This window comes from Bactrocera tryoni, chromosome 2 (genome assembly GCF_016617805.1).
Source record: "Bactrocera tryoni isolate S06 chromosome 2, CSIRO_BtryS06_freeze2, whole genome shotgun sequence".
Classification (NCBI taxonomy): Eukaryota; Metazoa; Arthropoda; class Insecta; order Diptera; family Tephritidae; genus Bactrocera; species Bactrocera tryoni.
In genome coordinates this window covers 30,236,861-30,258,219 of record NC_052500.1, presented here as the reverse complement: position 1 = coordinate 30,258,219, position 21,359 = coordinate 30,236,861, and the positions used below count along the sequence as shown (strand labels likewise).

The window sequence follows — 21,359 nt, the reverse complement described above, 5'->3', positions numbered from 1 at the left end:
TAAATATTTTAAAAGCCCAACGCTACCTACCGAGTATCCAAATGCCAGAGCACTATTTTACTGAAGATCGTGTTGAGAATCTCATTGTTGAACTCATCGATAGCGATCACATTGAAATGCCGCTGAAAACGTGGTGTAACTGTATTGCCCGTAGAAGGTGGTCCCATCGCGGTTATCATCTGTAGGTCAATCAATTTCATAGGCACAATATTTTTGCGATCATACCACATCCAATGATCTAACATCATACGTAGCAACTCTATGGGCGGTTGCGCACCATAGGTTTCCTTCAGTGGCATTGATACATCATCCACAAATATAAGAAACTTTTTATTCAAAGGCGGTCCAAAGACACCCTTTCGTCGTTTATCTAACTTTGACATGATAATATCTTGTGTCTGATTTGCCGAAGTTTGCGCTGAGAAACTGATTAGTAATGGCTTGTAAGTGTTCACATCCATACGCTTCAGCATGTAGTCCAAGGCATAACAGCTTTTGCCCGTGCCGGTAGGACCCACCAGCATTATAGGCTTTCCATGACGCACTAAAAGATCTAACACCGCAGTAACACGTACACTTTCATTAGTCGTAATGAGTATTTGATTGACGGGTATGTCACGTGGTATCGGTGGTGCGCTGTTGACATCGTCTTGCCATGCCTTCCATTTGCCTTTGCCCTCTTTAATGAAGCGATAATCGAAAACAGACCCTGATTTCGGTATTGGAAATATGAATGGTTTGGTCAACACGGACACAAACAATTCTTCTGGTACGCCGAAATCTGTATACAATTGCTCTGGGAAATTCTTCTCCATCAACGCTCGAAAAACTATATTAAATTTCTCTCGGCTACGTGAATCCAAGGCGCCGCCTAGCGACCAAATGCATGAGAAAACGAAAACCCCTTCAATCTGCGCGCGAAAATCTAAATCCGATAAGTTCGTAACATACTTTTCATCTTTGAAGTCATCAATGAAACATTCGAAAATGTTCATCATGGAGACGATGAGATTGGTATCAGATGTCGGTGCGATTTCAACTAAACCACCCTTGCGCACAATGTACAACAAAAGCGGACAAAATCGCATTATGAGCGCAGAGATTAGTTGTTTACTCACAACGTGGAAGGAGGGTGGTAAGCTGTTCTTCCATGAAGTGACGAGTGGTTCCCAACCCAATGAACTAGGTTCCATATAAATCATGCCGCAACGCGATACTGTTGCGGGCGAGGCGACTTCCAAGTCCATTGGCTCGAATACTAAGTTGGTAGTCGGTGAAAGTTGTATAATTTCACCAGACATGAGACAAAGCTTCTTATTGTCATCTAGTACAGTATTCATGTTTTCAATCCATATAGCGTCTACGGGGCCATCAAAAATCAACCACTTGCGGTCGGGCGTATCAGAAATAGCGAACTGGCGATAATTCACCGCCAATACGCCATCACTCCACTCGTGCGATACGGCATCAAATTGTCCATAGAGCTGTCCCATTGTAATTGCTTTGGGATTCATTACGGAGTATATGGCACGGTTCTCGCTGCCGTCCTATGGACGCGGTATCAATAATGTAAGTGTTAATGACCTTAACTGTGCGCTACTTACCCTTTTCTCCATGCCCTCCAAAGCCTCTGCCAGTATACGATATGTAGTCGTCTTGCCACCGAAAGGCAAGCCTACAATCATCAGTCCGTGACGCACGCAAATCATTTCATATAGCTGGTTGGAAATAAGATTCAAATAAAGTGGGACTATTAAATTTGAAGAGCACTCACCTGTTGAACTTTTTCCAAAAAGAAGTCCGTACATTGTTTATTATTCTTTTCGCAAGCTTCTCGCGTACATTCGTTGAATACGACGTAATCTGCTTCAGGCAATACTGTACCAGGAAACAGATCGGAGGTGATACCTTGAAACAGCGGCACATCTTGATTGAGAAACTTTGGTAAATTAACATCCTTAATAGAGCGCAACACTAGTATGTCTTCATTTTCATCACGATAACGTAGCTTGAGAGCTCCCGCTGCTTTCAGTACGGATTTAACAGCACGCATGCCGTAATCGTAATGGCATTGTGTACTCAATTGCTCTGAACATAAGCGATAAGTGGCCACTATTTTAACACTCAGCGGTTTAGCGGTGAGGAAGCCATACGAATACAATTCTATCTCGGAGATAAGAGCATAATCGGGCACCATCATGGCAACAGATCGGAATAGTGCCTACAAGAAATGAAAATGATGAGAGTGTATGATGGCAATCAAAACATTTTCAAATTAACTAAAAACAAGCAAGGTAAGGCCGAAACCGTGAATGGGCTACAATTACATTTGGTATGCTTTCCATGTATATCATCGGTTATAGACACACTTAGTTTCATCGTGACTAATGCTAAGAGTTTAAAGTATTATTGAATGTAATTCCAATAACTTTTGGCATTACTCAAGTATACTCGAGAACATGCTTCCAAAAATGTTAAAAAGATAACTCAAACCTTTACTGATATTTTCGCTATAAAATCGGCTGGAATAACATATAGTATATCATGGTATATCTTTTTCTTTAATGTCGTAGACACCGCTTACGCGATAATAGCCGAATTTACAACAGCGCGCCAGTCGTTCTTCTTTTCGCTTTTTGGCGCCCATTGTAACCATGTTCTCCACTTGGTCTTTCCAACGGAGTAGAGATCTTCTTCTTCCTCCGCTTCCCCAGGGCGGATCGAATACTTTCAGAGCTGGAGTGTTTTCATCAATTCGGACGACATGACCGCAGCCACTGTCTCTTAATTCGCTGAACTATGTTAAGGTCATCGTATGTATATCTCGTACAGCTTATCATTCCATCGACTGCGGTATTCGCCGTTGCCAACACGCAAAGGATCATACATCTTCCCCAGAACCTTTCTCTCGAAAACTCGTAGCGCCGACTCATCAGATGTAGTGATCGTCCCTGCCTCCTTGTCTGTAACCTTGTTTTTTATCGAACGGCTTGGAGAGGTTCGTCTCAATTCTGACGAAGCTTATGGTATTTCTCAACGTCAGTCGGGCTGTGTACCGTATTAGTTTTGCGAGGATACAAAATTAAGACATAGCGATATAACGGCAGCTCCTATTCGTGCTTTCAAAATCAGCTTTAAAATCGGCGAGGAGGTGGTGTGTGTCGATCATCTTTCCACCGAGTCTTTTTCAAAGTTTGGCGCATGGTGAATATCTTGTCAATTGTTGATTTTCCAGGCCTGAAGCCACACTGATAAGATCCAATCAGTTTGTTGACGGTGAGCTTTAATCTGTCACACAGTTCGTTCGATAGAACCTTATATGCGATGTTGAAGAGGCTTATCCCACGGTAGTTGGCTCAGATTATGGGTTCCCTTTTCGTGAATTGGACATATCACACTATAAATAAAGTGATGCATACTTTGTTGTATTTTAGACGGGTAGTTGCAGTATACATAAGCTGGGGTAATTCATGGACCGATTCCACAGATAGATGGTACCATACCCATTGTCATATTTTAAAATCGGCTCCGATGAAATCTTTCCGTACCATGTCGGGTATTTAATGTCTCTTACGCAGTTATTTATTGAGTTATAACACTTTTAATAGTTTTCATCTTAAGTCGGCGTGGTTACTATCAGATTTTATTCACTTTCACACCGTATAAGGTAATACTGAAAGGATTTATAGCCTTAAAAGCTTTTGACATATGTTCATTAATCCTAACATACTACAGGTCATGACTACACTCCGTTTTTAAAACTGTTCAGACTCACTACTGCTACGATCGCGCGGACGGGCGATTAGAGAGTCACCCAGACTTGTCTTATCACCCTGATTACAAACCCCTATATCTATTAGCTCCAGGTAAGCAAAACTGTAGCAACATTTTGCGAGAGTTCGTCGTTGCGTTGAAAATCACTATTGGAATAAATAACCTTTTCGGAATTTCAGTATAAGAAAAAGGAAATTTATTCCATTTCAACGACGCACTCAAACGAAAAGCAACGCTGTACATTTATAACTACCTTCAAATTATCCGGCAATTCTGAGCGTCCTGCATAGCCGGGATTCATGGTAATAAAGACCGCACATGTAGGGTCCAATGTCAGTGTTGTGCCCTCAAACACCAAAGTAGGGCTGCCCGAATTAATGCCACGTTGTATGGTGAGTATTTGTTGGGCCACAACGGATAGCACTTCCAGATCGATACGATTGAATTCATCAAAGCACGACCATGCGCCACACGAAGCCAAACCTTTGAAGAACTTGCCCAGCGCAAGATAATCTAATCCATCAGAACAGTTAAAAACTACACACTGCTTGGCCACGGCTTTAGCCAAATCTTTGGTGGTCTCGGTTTTGCCTGTACCCGCAGGTCCTTCGGGTGCTCCACCCAAATGTAAATTTAGCGCGCTAAAGAGCGTACGATAACAGCGATCTGTGAGCGGTGTAACTACGAGCCGTGTCGTATTCCCCAAGTACTCATAGCCATATTTGAGTGAACTGTTAATCATGCGTGTGTCCAAGTTATTGTCTTCCCAGTAGTAGCGGAGCTGTAAACAGGGAAAGATATAGAAGACTTTATGTAATAAGAACTGTAGGAGAAAGCGTCTCACTTGGGATAGCCATTGAAAATCATTAGCGTCTGAAACTTCGTTTTCTACAATTTCGGCCAGCACATCGCGCGCGTGGACATCTAATACCACCAAAGCTCCGAGCGTGATCCTATTCTGCGCATTCAAATGGCCTCGTACAAGATCAACAATTTTAGCAATCTGCGGATATGTAAGTAAATAGTGTCAGTAAAGTGTAAAATGCTAAAAAGTCGGCTCAGATAACTTACCTGCGATTTGCAAAGTGTCAAATACTTGCGCAAATTGGGTACGGGGGCGTCCGAAAAAAAGCACTCAGTGATCTCCAGTGTCCAGTAAGTAAGCGAAATCGATTGTACACACTGGCCAGGCCAAGAGAGTACCCATGTTTCGCGTACCATCTGACGATAACTATAGAATGACTCACTTATCTTCAAATGTACGCTCTTCTTCATATCAATCTCCAGCTCCAACAGCCACTTCTCCACCTGACCGCGTGCCTTCGCAGTGGAAATGATATCGACAAGGGTTACCTCTTCACGTTCCGATGAACGCATTGCAGTTACTTCCAACTCTTCGGTGAAGTTCAATGTGGCAATACCTTCGAAACATTTCTTCAAGTGTGGTTGTACGCGTGTGGGATCCTTAGTTTCGGACAGTATTTCAAGCAGTTCATCGTTTGACAGGAAGAAGAAGCGTGGGAAGTAGAGACGTTTCTTCTCCAAGTACTTAAAAAGAAAAAAAATGTGACATGAATAATAAAAAATCTTTTGCCTAAAATACATACGGCATTGAGTCCTTTCTGTATTATCTCCAGAAGTGCGTACGCTTTCTTCAGTTTCTCATTCATCTTATCGATCTCAACCACAACCATTACTCGCGGATCTGAATTCACCTGCTTCATGAGTTCTTTCCATATCTACGAAGAAGGTCAAAGGTCAATTATAAGTGGTTTACATTTCTGGTTCCTCATAGTATTTCAACACACCTTATCCACAGCCGCGAATCTACGTCCTTCTTCTGGCATTTGTTGCTGAATATCAGGACTGGAGAAAATTGGCTCCAAATACATCCATGTCGCTTGCACACGCAGCCACTCATCCAAAATGTCTTGCAAGAGCATCAGTTTCGCTTCCCATTTTCTGAAAATATTTCAAAATTTTAAAAAACTTTCGTTTTACCACTTTTACGCCGCTGTCTGTACTCACAATATGTCCTCCTCAAATGGTTTAATGTACGGCGAGCTCTTCATTGTCTGTGTCTTGATTATCTGATCGTCTAATAGGATCTGTATATCGTCCACTGCAGAAAGTTTGAAGGTGCCGGAATCCCTGGTTACAAATGGAATTAAAGCTTGTTTTATAATTTAACTCATAGTCGGCGTATTGCTTTTCGAACCTGTATGGCGAAATGGTGAATGCCATATCTTGCCACTCAGCTACCATTTTCGCCATTGCGCGCTCCAAATTGTTCTCTTTGGTTGCACTCTCTGAGATCGCTTCAAATTTGGGCACATATTCTTCCAAGCCGTACTCAATGATCTTTTCCAAAGTCAATTCTGGCGATACTTTGATAGGAAAACCAATAATCTCAGATACTTGCTCCCAGTGACGCGCTTTCATGCCGGGATTGCCGAGCGTGCTTATTATAGGCATATGTGTGCGTAGCTCCTCAATTTGTTCTCTAACCTATTGATAAGTTAAACAGACATATATCTTAGAACCTCAATAAATACAAATTAAAGCGATCTGGGGAATTCAGTTAATATAATAACCAGTTGTATGTACTGTAGATATGATAGTCAGACTTTAATTAAGCGAAGTAAGGAATTTGCTAAATCAAGCTCATCAAAATTTTGCTTTTGAAAATTATCGGATTAATAAAGGTAAATTTAAGGTTAGGTTAGGTTAATCTGGTAGGCCAATAAGCCACGCATAGATCAGTTTTGGTCCTTTGTGATACCCGATGGAGTTCAGTTGCTAGGTCCATGAAAAGTAGTCATCCTTTAGACGCAAATTTGAACTGACTCTGCGGCTTCACTATCGATACCTCTTCCTTTGTATCATATTGTGGGAACACCAGATGTTTACAGCGTAGTCTTGCCAATACGTGACAAGTGCGCAAAAGATGCTCCATTGTTTCCTTTTAGACATTTTCTGCAGTCTTCTCGATCTGTCAGCACCATTCTGCCGCCAACAGACAGTAACCAGATAGTATTCCAATCATGTTCCTACAGTCTCTTCTATCGAGTGCCAATTTTGTATACTTCCGATCTACCGTTTTGCACTTGACTTTTACAGTTTTGCACCCGGGTAGCTCTTTTCATCGGGTTTTGATTTTCGTTAAACTGCTTCTGCCCAGATAGTCGTATAGACAATCACGGTTTCGCGTGTCTTTGTGACCTGGAACCCAGTAGAAGTGAGGTTGCTTGCTTCTGGCAAAACTTTCCAATGCTGCCCTGCTTCTCAAGGCACTTCAGGCCGATAAACGATACGAGGTTACTGCCTTGATTACTGCTTGGCGTCTACGTAGATGTTGACTCTGGAATTGCCAGCAGATGCATTATTTTAATTCACCACTAATGTCTATAGAAGCGGAGTACCTCTAAATACTTCCTTCAAAAGGCTTCTGATTCAGCGTTCAGCGTATTGACTGGATACTATTCAGAATAGATTGCGTAGAGACGTTGTTGAACGCTCCAGAAATTTCCAGGAATGCTCCAATAGCATATCCCTTATATTCAAAAGCTTTTTCGATATTAAATAACAGTGTATGGAGTGCAGTCCTTACTGATCTGTGCCTCATATATGCGCATTTTCAGCAGAAAGGAAGTTAAGCTTATAGGCCTAAATTCTTTTGAGTAAGTTGGGTAGTTTCTACCTGCCTTCGGTACGAAAACTACCTTAGCCTCTCTCCACGAGTGTGGTATATTTCTGAACTTCATATATGTATCCCCTAAAACTCGTCTTTAGCCACGGCACGAATAGATAGAGCGCATTCTGCAGCATTTCTGGAGCGATTCCGTCCGTACGGGAAAATTTGTTTTGGTCGAATGAGCGGATTGCTTATTCTAATTTATTCTCCGTAAAGATGTGTTCGGAAACGTAAAGGATCTTAACTTCCCGTAACTATTTTTACAAATTACTAGTTCACTTACATCTTTAATCAATTGTGCAGTTGCTGGTTTATCGCTCAGCTGCTTTTCCAACTTCTGAATCACGCGATATATATTTGCCAGATCTGTTTCGATTTCATCTGGATCGTAGGTGCCAACTTGTGAGTGCATCCATGCATCGTGCTTTTCCATAAACTCCTGTCCAGTGTCGAACAAAGTTTTGAATGGTTTCAGCTGATCGTGTGTCTTCTTACGTATAGGATACTGGGTGAGGTCCCAACCATAAGCTGTCTCCTCTTCATTGATACGATCGATGGTGTCCATAGCCGCGACTAGGCGGCTATCCAAAACTGTTGCTCGACGCTGAAATGTTAGAAATATTCATAAATTCTTACATTATTTGAGGCGATATTCGTGAAACACGTGTTCCCTACCTTATAACGTGCCAAATGCTTAATATCACCCCAATTCTCGTAGTCTTGCACCTGTTCATAATAGGTCTGTAGCTCACGTCGGAACGCTTCAATGCGCTTTTTAAGTCGTTCCTGATACTCAATTGTTTTATCAGCAATGATCAAGCGGTGTTCTTCGAAAACGGAAGGCATTTTCAAATACCATTGGAATGTGTTGCTGTTATTTTTTATATCCAATGGCGAGTAGATTATATTATCCATCAGCCATAAAATATGGTTCATATTCTAAAATAAGTTGAGTTTATTTTTAGACTTACATATTGTATTTTATTTTAGTTCGCCATTTTGTTCATACTCACCACTTTCAAGCGTTGTTCCATTTCCGGTATTACAGTTTCCTCCGCATTGATCACAAATTCTTTGAGCGCCATTAACTCGGCCGTTGTTTGTGGCACCGTCATCGCCTTCTTGGCTATACCCTCATACTCCTTACCCAATTTAGAAATTTGTGACTGCTGATCGGCAACCATTTTTTCCAGCAATTCCTGTTGCATGTAGCGAGCTAACTGTTCTAGATTAGTTATGAAATTCTCACGATGGAACTCATAGAGCCCCATACGTAATTCACCCCAAATATCTTGAATGATCTGCTCCTCTTTACGACGATACTGCAATACCATTTCACAATACTGCTCAAATGTGGGCTCAGATGCGATGAACTTCGATATACGCTCTGCATCAACACCGTTCATCAAGTCTATATATTGATCGAAGTCTTGCAGGCGCAATTCAGGACCGATTCGTTGATCCTCCAACATGACGCATATGCGATTACGAGCATTAGCTATAATCGACTCTGGTATTGTTGGTTTCAAATGGTATTGATCCGAGATTTTCAGCTCGGTGTAGAGTTTATTTTCAATTCGGGGCATCTGGTCGACAGACATTACAATGGACTCGATAATGCGCAAAAGCTCGTGCTGCACTTTGGAGAAATTCGGATTAAAAGCAATCGTATCTTCTTCTTCAAGAACAAGGCTAACTTTAAGCCCGGGATTACTTTTCTGTTCAAAGAAAGAAGAAAAGGAAAATATAATATCTATACTAAAGTAATGCGTATACGTTGCTTTTTTTTCTTGACGAAATGGAAGATTGCATGTTAGTACCAAATATGTTCATAATATTCATATAAACTAGATCCAGACATAACATTCAATAAGAGCGCTACCAAAGGTTTTTGTAAACAAAAACGGTTTGGAATATCAATGAATTTATTTATTTTTGTGAAAGTACATTCAATGCATTATGTATAGAACTCGGCTTCTTTTGGATGGCCATCACGGGCACGTTTGTAGAAGTCCAGACGTTTAAGCCAATTTTCAAAGGGTTTCAAGCATAACTCGGCCGATACTGCTGCAATTTCACGTTCAAAATTCGTACGAAGTTCATCAACCGTCGCTGGCTAGTTGACATAGACTTAACGTAGCCCAACGTAGACTTGACGTAGCCTAACGGCGTCAAATCGCACGACCGAGACGGCCAATTGACTGGGCCATTTCGTGAGATAACACGTTCACTGTTTGACTTGTGGCGCCTACTTGTTGCAACCACATATTTTCCAAGTCTATATCATCCAATTTGGGCCAAATATATTCTGTTATCATTAAGCGGTAGCGATTACCATTTATAGTATCGTTCGGTCTTGATTATCACGGAAAAAGTACGGCCCAATGACTCCGCCGACCCATAAACCTCACCAAAACGTAATTTTTTCGGAATGCAATGGTGACTTATGGAGTACGTGTCGATTTGATTTTTGACGAAGCCAATTAGCCAGAAATGAGCCTCATCGCTGAAGATGATTTTTCGATGAAAATCTGGATCATTTTCGAGTTGTTGCTCAGCCCAATTCACCACAAATTCGTCACAACGACGTCACAGAGATGCCCAACGCTTGAGATCGACGTATGAGAGACTGATTTGGCAACAATATTCTCGACATTACGAGCACTTCTGTGTCTCACTGGCACGGGAACATTTTGTACTTTGACTGTGTATTCAAATTTTTCCACTATACTCTCAATAGTTTATCTAACAGGACGATTACGAAGACCATAAATTGAACGTAGAGCTCTTAAAGTTGAGGCCACTACCTCCGAATTTCGGTAGTAAATTTTAATAATTTCGACGCGTTATTGAATCGTATATCTTTTAACGATGAAATGACAAACCTTACTGAAGAGAAATGTCAAAAGGGCGGAAAAAATATTTCGTCCTTTGCTATCCTTATCGGTCTACTTTTATAGTGTCCTTATTGAAAAACGCTTTACATACATATGTATATGAAATATGAAATGAACCAGTAGATCTCTGAATTACAGAATAATTTTAACAGTTGATGTATGGAGTTTTTAGTGGCATTAAGCCATGTAAGTCTAGCGAAATAGCATATATGTATGTAGATAATGAAAATGTAGACCCTACACAGGGGCAATCAATGGCAAATTAATGATTAACTTACTCCATAATCGCAAATAAAATTGGCGTAAGACGTCAAACTACGTATGCAGATATCTTCCAGTTGTTGCGTCATCAATGCTGCCACACAGTTGTAAAAGCGTTGCAACAATTTCATACGTCTCACATTCGGCAGAAGCCCACGTCTACTGGCACGCAATAAAATCTGATGTATCTCACCATACCATTCGTTCTCGAGCAAGCCCTTGGCGGTGTCGATTTGACGTCCACATAAATACTAAGTGTAAAATGTCAAAAATATTATAGTTAAGTATAATTTGGAAGAATTTTTTTATTACTTACCGTGAAATCGTACAGTTCATAAGGTGTCTTCGCCTGTGCCAACTCTTTAATGTCTACAAAAAGCATATCTTTATATTTGGTGCTCCATAAATCAAGAATGCTGGCAACACTACGGTGAATGCAAAATAGTGTCTTCTTAATGCGACAACGATTATCGTCATATCTGCAAGGACAAAGCAAACAAATATAAATTTCATATTTTTGTACTTCTACATCTATTCTACAAGGGTTACATACAATAAGTTTGACATGAAGTTTAAAACACAAAGAAAGAAACGTTGCTTACGCCTGAACAAAGTTTATTAATCGTTCAATTTTATGACGAAAGTTAACTTTTCGTAAAGAATGTGTTTCAGGCGCTTCGCTCAAGTTATGGTCAACAGAATCGGCCTACTGAGCGTACTACTCGCAACATCATCATCTTGAGACCTAGCATTCATTAGTGGCTAATATTCGACCGAATAGACTACGTCCAGCAGTGAAGAAAATGTAGCAGCCGTAGCTGAGAATGCACACGAAGACTGTGAAGAGTCGTCTCGGCGCCGTTGGTACTGGTCGCATTTTACGTCGAGATCTTAAGTTGAAAGCGAATAAAATGCAGCTTGTGCAAGCACTGAAGCCGCTCGATCTTCCTAAGCGACATCGCTTTGCTTTAAGGGCTCCGGAAAAGCTCCAAGAAGATCCTACGTTTTCGAGCCAAAATATGTTCAGCGATAAGGCTCATTTCTGGCTCAATGGGTATTTAAACAAGCAAAATTACCTCATTTGGGACGAACAGCAACCTGAAGATATTCAAGAGCTGCCTTTTCATTCAGAAAACACAACGGTTTGGTGTGGTTTGTGGGCCGGTGGTTTTGTCGGTCCATATTTCTTGAAAAAATGTGCCGCTAAGAACGTAACCGTCGGTGGTGATCGTTATCGCGCCATGATATCCAACTATTTGATATCTAAAATTGAAGCTCGTGATCTCGGCCGCATTTGGTTTCAGCAAGAGGACGCCACTTACCACACATCGCATCAATCAATGGTTTTATTGAGAGAACACTTCGGTGAACAGTTAACTTCACATTTTCGGGCTGGTCGATTGGTCACCATTTGAAGTTTCTGTATTTTTTCTTTAAAAAAAGTAAGAAGCTCGAAATGGATCATCCAACAAAATCAGGAAGGATTTCCCGCTGTTCTATACTAGCCAGGTTTATACAGGGTGATTATGTAAGGTGATATAATGCTGTGATATGTGCCGATAATCTGAACCGTAGTGACCGGGTCTACTCTAAAAATATAATATAGATGTTATTGACATCATAGGCCTTAACAACAGAGCCGTCAAGCCTCTTCCAGGCCAATACAAAGTACATGGAAGCCACACACAAAGATTCCTCGCGTCTTGAGAGCTACGTCAGTGTTGGCAGCTATAAGTTTGAGAAAGTTAGGGACTTTGTATATCACGGAACCAGCATAAATTCCAGCAATAATCTAAATCGAGAAGCATATGTATCCCTCTCTCGACAAACAAACATTATACTCTACAAGTCTCTTATTATATCCGCTCTATAACACGGCGCAGAAACATTGACGATAAGAAACCGAGATGAGAAAGCATTTGGAGCATGCAAGTGAGCCGTTCTTCACAAGATCTTTAGAGCCGTCCACGTGTGCGATGAATATCAAAAAAGATGGAACCAGAAACTGTGTGAGCTCTACGGCGACATATGTAGATATGGTTAAGCGCATAAAACTCCAACGAATGCACTGGTTAGGACATGAATAAATCTTGTAAATTTTTTGTACATATCATACTACTCAATTTTTGCGATGCTAATGAATAAAAAAATTCCTCCCGGAGGATGGAGTCATGTGTGTGAGAAAAGTTCACGCAAGTGAGGAAAGCTTTTTAGTACCTTTCACTTAGGAGTGGCCAAAAACGATTATTTTACATATCCCTCAAGCAGCTCATGACTTCCGGTCTTAAGCCAATTACCCTCTTGGTAGCCGAAACGCATCTGTTGGAAAGCAAGCTGAAGTGAGAAGGCGAGACATCCTCTCCTCAGGGTTGTGCGCTGAATTTGGGACGCGCCACGTAAACAACATTACCAATGAAAAAAACAGCGCCGTTCGATATGAAACGAGCTTTCAGATAAGGCGACTCCGTATCGAGCGACTTTTTCAATCTATAGTTCTACTTTCTCAAGACTGGATAAGGAAGCGAAGCAAATGGGCCAACTTGGTTACTTTGCTAACAGGTGTTACTTTGGACTGAGCTCTGAAAGTATTCGGCGCAGCATCCGCCGGAGGAAGCAGAGGAAGTCCTCCACTCCGTTGAAAAAACTAAGTGAAGAAGAACTTGGCTACAATTGGAATCTCCAATTTGCGCCAAACAACGAAAAGGAAAAACGACGCACTCTTGTAAACTCGGCTATAACCGGGTAAGCGGTGTCTACGCCAATAAAGAAAAAAATTAAAAAAATAAATTTGTTTTTCGTTTATATAATATAATAATAAGAGTCGTTTTATTACAATAATAATAGCAACCAATATATTCCTCCGTCCATGACTGTATGTATGTATGTATGTATATAGTATATGTGTCTTTGTATCTACATATATATGCTAATTTGTAACTTTTTAATATCCACTCAAATATTATTTTTAAACAACCCTAACAACCAGGGTCAAAGAAATTATATCTAAATATGCGAAAAGCATGTCGGTATGTATATAAGTATGTATGTATATTTGTAAGTACGATATATAAATATGATACTATATGTGTGTTCCTCATAACCTTCGTTTATTGCAGTCGTCTATCAGCGAATATCCGTTTAGTTTATGATCACTTCGGCTTCATTTTCCATCCGTTAGCAATGCTTTCCGATTTATGGCATAAGCACCTACGCTTAAGAACATAACGGCAACAACTAAAATTCAAAACTTTTTACATTTTAGCGAGTCTGAATTTACGCAATATTTACCAAATGTCAAGGCTATTTTAATGACGGCTTTCAATTTCAACATTTTGTTTTTAAATAGTTGGCTTTTCGACTATGATTTGAACTTCACGACTTGAAGAGTTGACTAGACAAGCGATTTACTGGCGACTGCTTTAAATAAGTTTTCGCGACGCGACTCACACATTCTTGAGATATGAAGTCAATCGGTTTAGTCAGCAATCAGGGGAAAATGTTAAAGGTTTGAAATCGTGACGGAAATTTAAACGCGTACATATTTTACGACTTACTTATTTCAAATGCTAAATAATATTAATTTTGATTTTATTTTTGTACACTGCCACCATTTTGGACTAAGTATAATAGTTTTCTTCACCTAACAGTTGCTTGTAACACCTAAAATCAGATAAAAAAAACTCCTTCATCGAGTTTGAAAATGAGCGCAATCGCATTACGTTCCACATGGCAACATTTTCAGGACTTCTTTTTTACATACGATAGATACCGCGAGGACTATTGCACCCTGTTTAAAACTCAATATGGAAGTTAAGGAAGAGATAAAGCGGGCTAGGATATCAGCTCAATCGTCGGTGGGAGACGAGATTAAGATACTGGAAGAGTTATCGTTACTGAAGCGACGGAGCCTGTTGAAATTCACAAGCATTCTGAAGGATAGCTATTCCTCATGCACTACTTAACGGCACTCCATCTTGTATCACCAAGGTATATGCGTTGCTTATCTCGCCGCAACTTTAGGTGTTCTGATTAGACACTATCCAATAGATTCAACTGCGGTAGGGCAAAATATTTTCTAAGACGCTCTTTGCCAAAGCTACGTGGGCGAAAGCTAAGTGTAATCATGTTGTCACTTCACTCACTGCTCTACTTTTGCCAGACTGATATTACTCGAGGCTAAGTAGACACAGCAATGTGGCTGGGATTGATATATCCTTAATAAATTTGTGGTAAGCTCAAAAGGCTATCTATAAGGTTCCGGTAATACACTTTTAGGGATTCATAATATGTAGGTAATCCAAGTAGATTTACCGCCGCTCTCTGCAAATCGGACTCACGTCCTTCCGAAGCAACATCGCTTCGCACAATGGGCTCTTGGAAAGATCAAGCCAAATTTTTTTCAGCAATGTGATCCATTCCTGGCTCAATGGGTACGTAAACAAGCAAAATTGCCGCATTTGAGACGAAGAAGAGATTCAAGAGCTGCCATTTCTTCCAGAAAAAGCAACGGTTTGGTGTGTTTTGTGCGCCGGTGGAATCATCGAACTGTATTTATTGAAAAATGATGCCCGTGAGAACGTAACTGTCAATGGCGACCGTTAACGCGCAATGATAACCGAATATGGTATTTGAAGCCTGAAATTGAAGCTCGCGATCTTGGCGACATTTTGTTGGAACAAGACGGCGCCACTTCCCACACATCGTATCAACCAATGGATTTATTGAGAGAACGCTTCGAAGGGCAGATAATTTCACGTTTTGGACCGGTCCATTTGGCCACCAAGACTGTGTGGTATCCATCATTAGACTCTTTCCTGTGAGGATATGTAAAGTATAAAGTCTATGCGAATAATACCGCTTCGATTCCCCGTCTGTCAATCGCCAGTTACCAGGCGAAATGTTCGAATGAGTCATCAAAAATTGGACTTAATAGATGGACCTTCTCAGACGTAACCGCGCCCAACATTAGAAAGAGATAATCATAAAAAAAATAAATTCCAAAGAATGACCTTTCGAATGATAAGAAACATTCCCCATTAAATATGAAATGTCTGTGTTTTTTCTTTAAAAAAGTAGGGATCCTCGTAATGGATCACCCCTTAGGTAAACACTCCAATCAATTTTTGCTGTAGTGTTTTGGCAGAAGCCATCCGTGCAGTCGCCTGCTTGAAGCAGAACCAAGGAGCATCAAGAGGTCTTTCCTCAACTACGTCGATGACATAAGACAATACGCCGGCCAGACACAACTAACTTCAGACATGCACTGCAATAAACATCTTCACCGACTCCCTCCCAGTAAATGGCATACTTGGAGTCAAACCCCTTGAGTTCTGAATACTCCAGCAGGTTAAACTCCTACTTATCCAGAATCGATCCCTGCATATCAAATATATAACCAGCTTTCAACGAGACCCCGCGTGATACTAATCACCTCTTTGCATGCACAGCTAACCCTACACATCTGACACCCTTTTCCCTATGGTCTGACCCGTCGAACCAACACGTTTCCTGGCCTACCGTTGGATGTCCTCGATGACAACTTATCTGAACCTTACCATCCTAACGGAGGCTAGATAACCGTTCCAACAACAACAACGGTACATAAAAGACGGCCGCGTACTTCGATTACGAGATGAACGTTGAAGTAAGATTTTTAAGTAACAGCTGAATTATGATGCTACGCACTAACAATTAGAAGAAAAAAATCGACTTTGAAACTCACCGATATCTCCAACGATTCATCATTATTTTGATTTCCTTCCTTTCTGGCGTCAAAGCTAGCTCTTGACCTTTGCGTAAGCTCGGCAATGAATTATTCAAAACAAAATCAATAACAGCTTTTTTCATAGCGAAAGTGTAGTCCGCTTTAATTTCACTAATCGTTTCGTTGAGTTCGGTACGCCATTTATTTAACTCCGGTCTTATGAGCATTGTAATTCTTAAAAAAGGATATTATTTATTTTTATGATACGGTTTAAGATATTGATTCCACAGAAGCACCCACCTATTCAGCAAACGTTTGCCCATCGGGGCCACGTGGATTGTGTCAATGCCATGCTTGATATAATAGTAGTAACGCAACATTTGTTTTTCTTCTTTATTCGGAAACTTATCATCGCCTTCGCTTGGTGTCATCTCGACGTCCTCGTCTTCGCAGGCAATTAGTTCCACTAATTTCTTGCGAAAGTTCTCACGTTCCAAGCGCATCTCCATGTAAGTGCGAACTCCTGTGAAGCGGATAAGTATCAGAGTTAAACGCCATTTCCAAAATGAACACATTTACTTACGTTCTTTCTTCCTCACTTTCTGCTTATTCTTCGAGCGCATTTCTCGTGTATGGCACAAGAGACTATCCGGCAGAGACGTGGAAATCATTCGGCCATCGAATATTGCAGACGTACACTCGGGCATATTCAGCTCGTACCAAAGGCGTCGTGATCGGTAGCGCGGATTAGCGCGAGATTTTAAAATGCTGTTTAGGACATCCGGTTTGGGACGATTGTAGACTAATTTCAAATTGGAGCAGGGCCGCTTAACGGCTCCGGTAGAAGTAGACGGTTGAGACATGTTGTAATAGCTGTTATTTAAAAAAAATATTTTCTTTGTTCAATTCAATAAATTTCAGAAAATAAATTTTCTACAAATAGACGTTGTGATCGGCACAGAAATTATTTCAAAAGCTTTGTGAATGAACTGAAAGCAAGTGAATAATTCACCCCACACAATGTATACACTTATCCACTTTAAGAATTTTAACAATACCGCCAAATGTAGAAAGTATGAATCTCACCAAAACCGCTATGTGCCAAATCGCGACATCTGTTTGTTGATTTTTATTTAACGTAGAATTCTACGTTCTCTGCCTTCGCTAATTAAACAGCTGATAAAATGCGATGTGTTAAAACAACAACAAATGTCAATTTGACAGCCATAATCGCACACATTTCATTGTGCAATCAAAAAAACTGGAAAACTGCAAAAAATGTAATTACCGGCTATTTTATACTATTTTAAAACAAATAATAAAATAAGAACCTTACCGGTGGCTGAATTTACTTCATTCAAAAGTTCTTGTGTATCCACACCAATTCCACTTAATATATCATGATAAATGTTTTAACAAATTTACAAGTGATTCGTTGATTAAGGATATAGCAGTTTTAACAAATTGGATTTCTAACAAAATTGCGTGTTTTTATTATGTGTAGTTTATTTCAAATGATATTTTTTTCGAATTCACTCAAAAAATGCACTCACTTCGGCTGTTAGTTGCTTATTGTATTTTCATTTGTTTTCTATGAATAAACATTGAAACAATGTAACTTTTGGTTTCCTTGGCAGCTCTCTTGCACGTGTCGTTCCAGTAGGCAGGCAACAAGTTTGAAGCAGTGCAGTTAGTTGTTTATATTCTCATAAGGAAGCTAAATTATTTAAGTGAAATAAAGATGTTGCTGCAACAATTCACCCGCGCATTCCACACCACACGTATAGCCTTAGCCGGTGTTGAGAAGAGTGCTTTGGCCACGCTGCGCAAGAAGACCGGCTACACATTCGCCAATTGCAAGAAAGCACTGGAAAAACATAATAACGACATCAATGCAGTAAGTAATAAATGAGCTACTAATTTATAAGTGCTTTATTTACGAAATTTTTGTATTTACAGGCTGAAAAATGGTTGAACGAACAAGCCCAAAGTATGGGTTGGTCAAAAGCCACAAAACTTGCTGAAAGAACAACAGCTCAGGGTTTAGTAGGTGTACTTATTCATGGCAACATCGGTGCTATGGTGGAAGTCAACTGTGAAACCGACTTTGTTGCACGCAACGAGCATTTCAAGAATTTTGTCGATCACGTGTCACGCATTTGTGCCAAGTACACTGAAACTACAGATTTCGATGGAGATTTATGGAAGGTATGGAAAGAGTAGCTTAATGATGGGCTAGTATAAGTTTTGGCACGTTTGAAATTAATTTGGTTACAGTCTCATTCGGGGTTAATATGGGTATGGGTTGCTAGAGGATATAGGATAATGCAGAAAATAATATAGTAGATATAGAAAATAACCGCCTCGTTCTTTCGAAATTTAATTATACACTTAATAGGTGTTTAGGCGGAACTGTTTTATCGTCAAATGTTGTTGTTGTTGTTAATTTTTTTGAAACCCTAATATTTTTACCATGAAGTCGAATGAGTACAGCGTCAGTATCAACAACATATAACTTTATTATTTGATAACACCTCCTAAATCCCTCCACACAATTAGATCACGGCGCAAATAAACTCGGATTTTTGGCTAAGTTTTTGATAAAGGGGTTTCCAAAAAGCTTATTGGTGCTGGCTTAAAGTAAGATTTTTAGGATCATATAATTAAAGCACTTTTCATTGTGTTTTAAATACCTCTGTAATTATATTTTATAATAGTAAATATAAAATCGATATGTAAAAATATATAAATGTTTAAGATATCGATTCGGAAATTTTCGCACGTCCTTTTCTCTTCAAGAAGCTGCTCATTTGTCGGATCCGCCGATGTCAAAGCACTATGTCATAAAGCTGCCATAAAAACTGAACAATCAAAATCATGCCCTTGTATTTTGCCGTAATTTGCTATTATTGGCCAAAGCATCAGTTAAATTCCCGAAGAAGTTGTTCAGATCGGACCACTATAGCATACAGTTGTATGGAATCTTTTTAGTTTTTTTTTATTATTGAGGGTATTATAGCTTTGATTTTTACAACCGAAGTTAACACAAGACATTAAAGTTGGTTCTGTCTGAAATTATAAATATGTTTTCTGTACATAAAACATAAGTTTTATATATTTTGATTCTTTAAATTAAGCACTACATAATTCAATATCGTTACTAATTTCATTATTTAATTTGTTTTTAACCGACAGCTCGGATTCGAAGCTGAAGCGCTGAAGAACCTCCGGATGGCAGATGGCAAAACACTAGGAGACCACCTGGCATTACTCATTGGTACTGTGGGAGAAAATGCTTCAATTAAACGTGCGATATGCTTTAAGACCAGCAATGATTTACAGTTAGCCGGGTATGCTCACCCGACAGCCACGAATGTGGCTGCAGCCGAGAACACTACGCAAATCGGCAAATATGGAACAATTGTGGCTTTCCGTGGTTCTGAAGTCGATGATGAACTTCAAAAAAATCTTTGCCAGCATATTGTTGGTCTAAACCCCGTGAAGATTGGCGAAGAAGGAAAGGATAAACCAGTGGCTAATAAAGATGACGAGACATGTCTCATACACCAAGAGTACTTGCTAGACCCCGATCGCACAGTAAACGAAGTCCTAAAGGAAAATAACGTGACAATCATCGATTATCAGCGATACGAATGCGGGGAGGCAACAAAAAATGAGCGCTTAGAACAGGCTGAAGTAAGCAATTAATGCCGTATGCTTGCGAATCTGTAATGTTATATAATCCATGAATTGTTGTTTTAAACTTAGTCAGTGCTAAATTTCAAATTTAAATTTATAGAAATATGAACAAAAATAAATATTCACAATTCCATAAATTTCAAAAATAATAATACATTTATTGTGTTCGTTCCACCATACATATGTACATTTATATGTGGTAGTACAAGCAAACATACTTTATATAGACCCATATGTATGTTTGTATATAACAGACTACATCGACTAGCAAATACATAGCAACCCTTCGACCGATTAGAGTTGTCACACTATATACATATGTATATTTATGTATATATGTGTATACACGGTTCAACCACACTCTGTACTGGCGGATCTACGCATAAGCGCCTTTAACCAAAGACCTCTTTTTAAAGCTTTGAAACAACGCAAGTGCACAGGTAGACCAACAGAACAGGTGAGAGAAATTATGCAGGTTATGGGGAGTTTAAAATGTTCTCTATTATGTGTTTTTCTACATACATATGTACATATTCATAAAAAGAGTACACAATACTGTGATTATAACCAAAAATAAGTGTGTAGAATAAAATTAAAGAACAAAAGGGGGAATGCTTAGTCAGCTACTAGGGCAATGGCAAATGCGTTCAAAGGCATCGCATGGCGGTATGTTTGCGTATGGATCCAACTGTATGAACATGTGTGTATGTGTAACCTCTAAGCCATGGATTTGTACTTGCTAGTGCAATTACGTCATATTGTATTAAATTGGGAATATTTTATTTTCCTATTAGAATTAATTTTAATTTTTAGATTTTGTAAAAAAAATTATTTACATCAATATGTGTATACAAACATTACACAAATATTAAAAAATATTTTTATAAAAAATTTAAGGAAACTGAACTTCGTATATACATATATTTTTAATAGTCATAAAACGTGTCCTTGTAGAGGTCACCGGAATCCCTTTTAAGTTATATACATATGTATATCTAAAATTTAACGCAACACTTCACGAAATATACATAAGTATGTATGTATGTATGTGTGTATGTTTCGAAATAATTATCCACAAAAAGTGACTGCCACAACAACAATAAAAACAAAACATATACTAACTCTTTGCTTTTTCAGCTCCATTTCTAAATGTCTACCAATAACCAGCAGCACACAGTTTTTCTGCTCACCAAAACAATGGAAAAATGCTTTAAAGATTACAACAATAAAATCATAAAACTTAGCTCTTAATAACAGTAGCAAAAACAACATAAACAATAACAAAACCATTTCATTTCGGACATTAAAGGTCTCTAAAACTTTTTTGTTG

General features: G+C 39.4%; 2 protein-coding genes across 2 annotated transcripts in view; one reads left to right on the top strand and one right to left on the bottom strand.

Moving 5' to 3' along the window:
* LOC120768926 (dynein heavy chain 7, axonemal) overlaps positions 1-17,193 on the bottom strand; it is a 48,825-nt gene extending 31,632 nt beyond the window's left edge. Inside the window, exons 1-18 of the mRNA XM_040095706.1 lie at positions 16,914-17,193; positions 16,631-16,853; positions 16,349-16,564; positions 10,943-11,105; positions 10,644-10,877; positions 8,482-9,186; positions 8,144-8,407; positions 7,752-8,072; positions 5,993-6,282; positions 5,803-5,925; positions 5,583-5,736; positions 5,382-5,513; positions 4,846-5,322; positions 4,619-4,777; positions 4,028-4,555; positions 1,775-2,221; positions 1,605-1,718; positions 31-1,547 (exon numbers count right to left, since the gene is read on the bottom strand). Of these exons, the coding sequence (XP_039951640.1) occupies positions 31-1,547; positions 1,605-1,718; positions 1,775-2,221; positions 4,028-4,555; positions 4,619-4,777; positions 4,846-5,322; positions 5,382-5,513; positions 5,583-5,736; positions 5,803-5,925; positions 5,993-6,282; positions 7,752-8,072; positions 8,144-8,407; positions 8,482-9,186; positions 10,644-10,877; positions 10,943-11,105; positions 16,349-16,564; positions 16,631-16,853; positions 16,914-17,193 (6,347 nt within the window). The remainder of the gene's footprint in view (positions 1-30; positions 1,548-1,604; positions 1,719-1,774; positions 2,222-4,027; positions 4,556-4,618; positions 4,778-4,845; positions 5,323-5,381; positions 5,514-5,582; positions 5,737-5,802; positions 5,926-5,992; positions 6,283-7,751; positions 8,073-8,143; positions 8,408-8,481; positions 9,187-10,643; positions 10,878-10,942; positions 11,106-16,348; positions 16,565-16,630; positions 16,854-16,913) is intronic.
* Positions 17,194-17,536: 343 nt separating this feature from the next.
* LOC120769286 (elongation factor Ts, mitochondrial) lies at positions 17,537-20,181 on the top strand. Its single transcript, XM_040096206.1, has 4 exons — positions 17,537-17,610; positions 17,968-18,227; positions 18,290-18,538; positions 19,526-20,181. Exons 2-4 carry the CDS (start codon positions 18,072-18,074, stop codon positions 20,036-20,038), a joined length of 918 nt encoding a protein of 305 aa, XP_039952140.1. The 5' UTR covers positions 17,537-17,610; positions 17,968-18,071; the 3' UTR covers positions 20,039-20,181.
* The last annotated feature ends 1,178 nt before the right edge of the window (positions 20,182-21,359 follow it).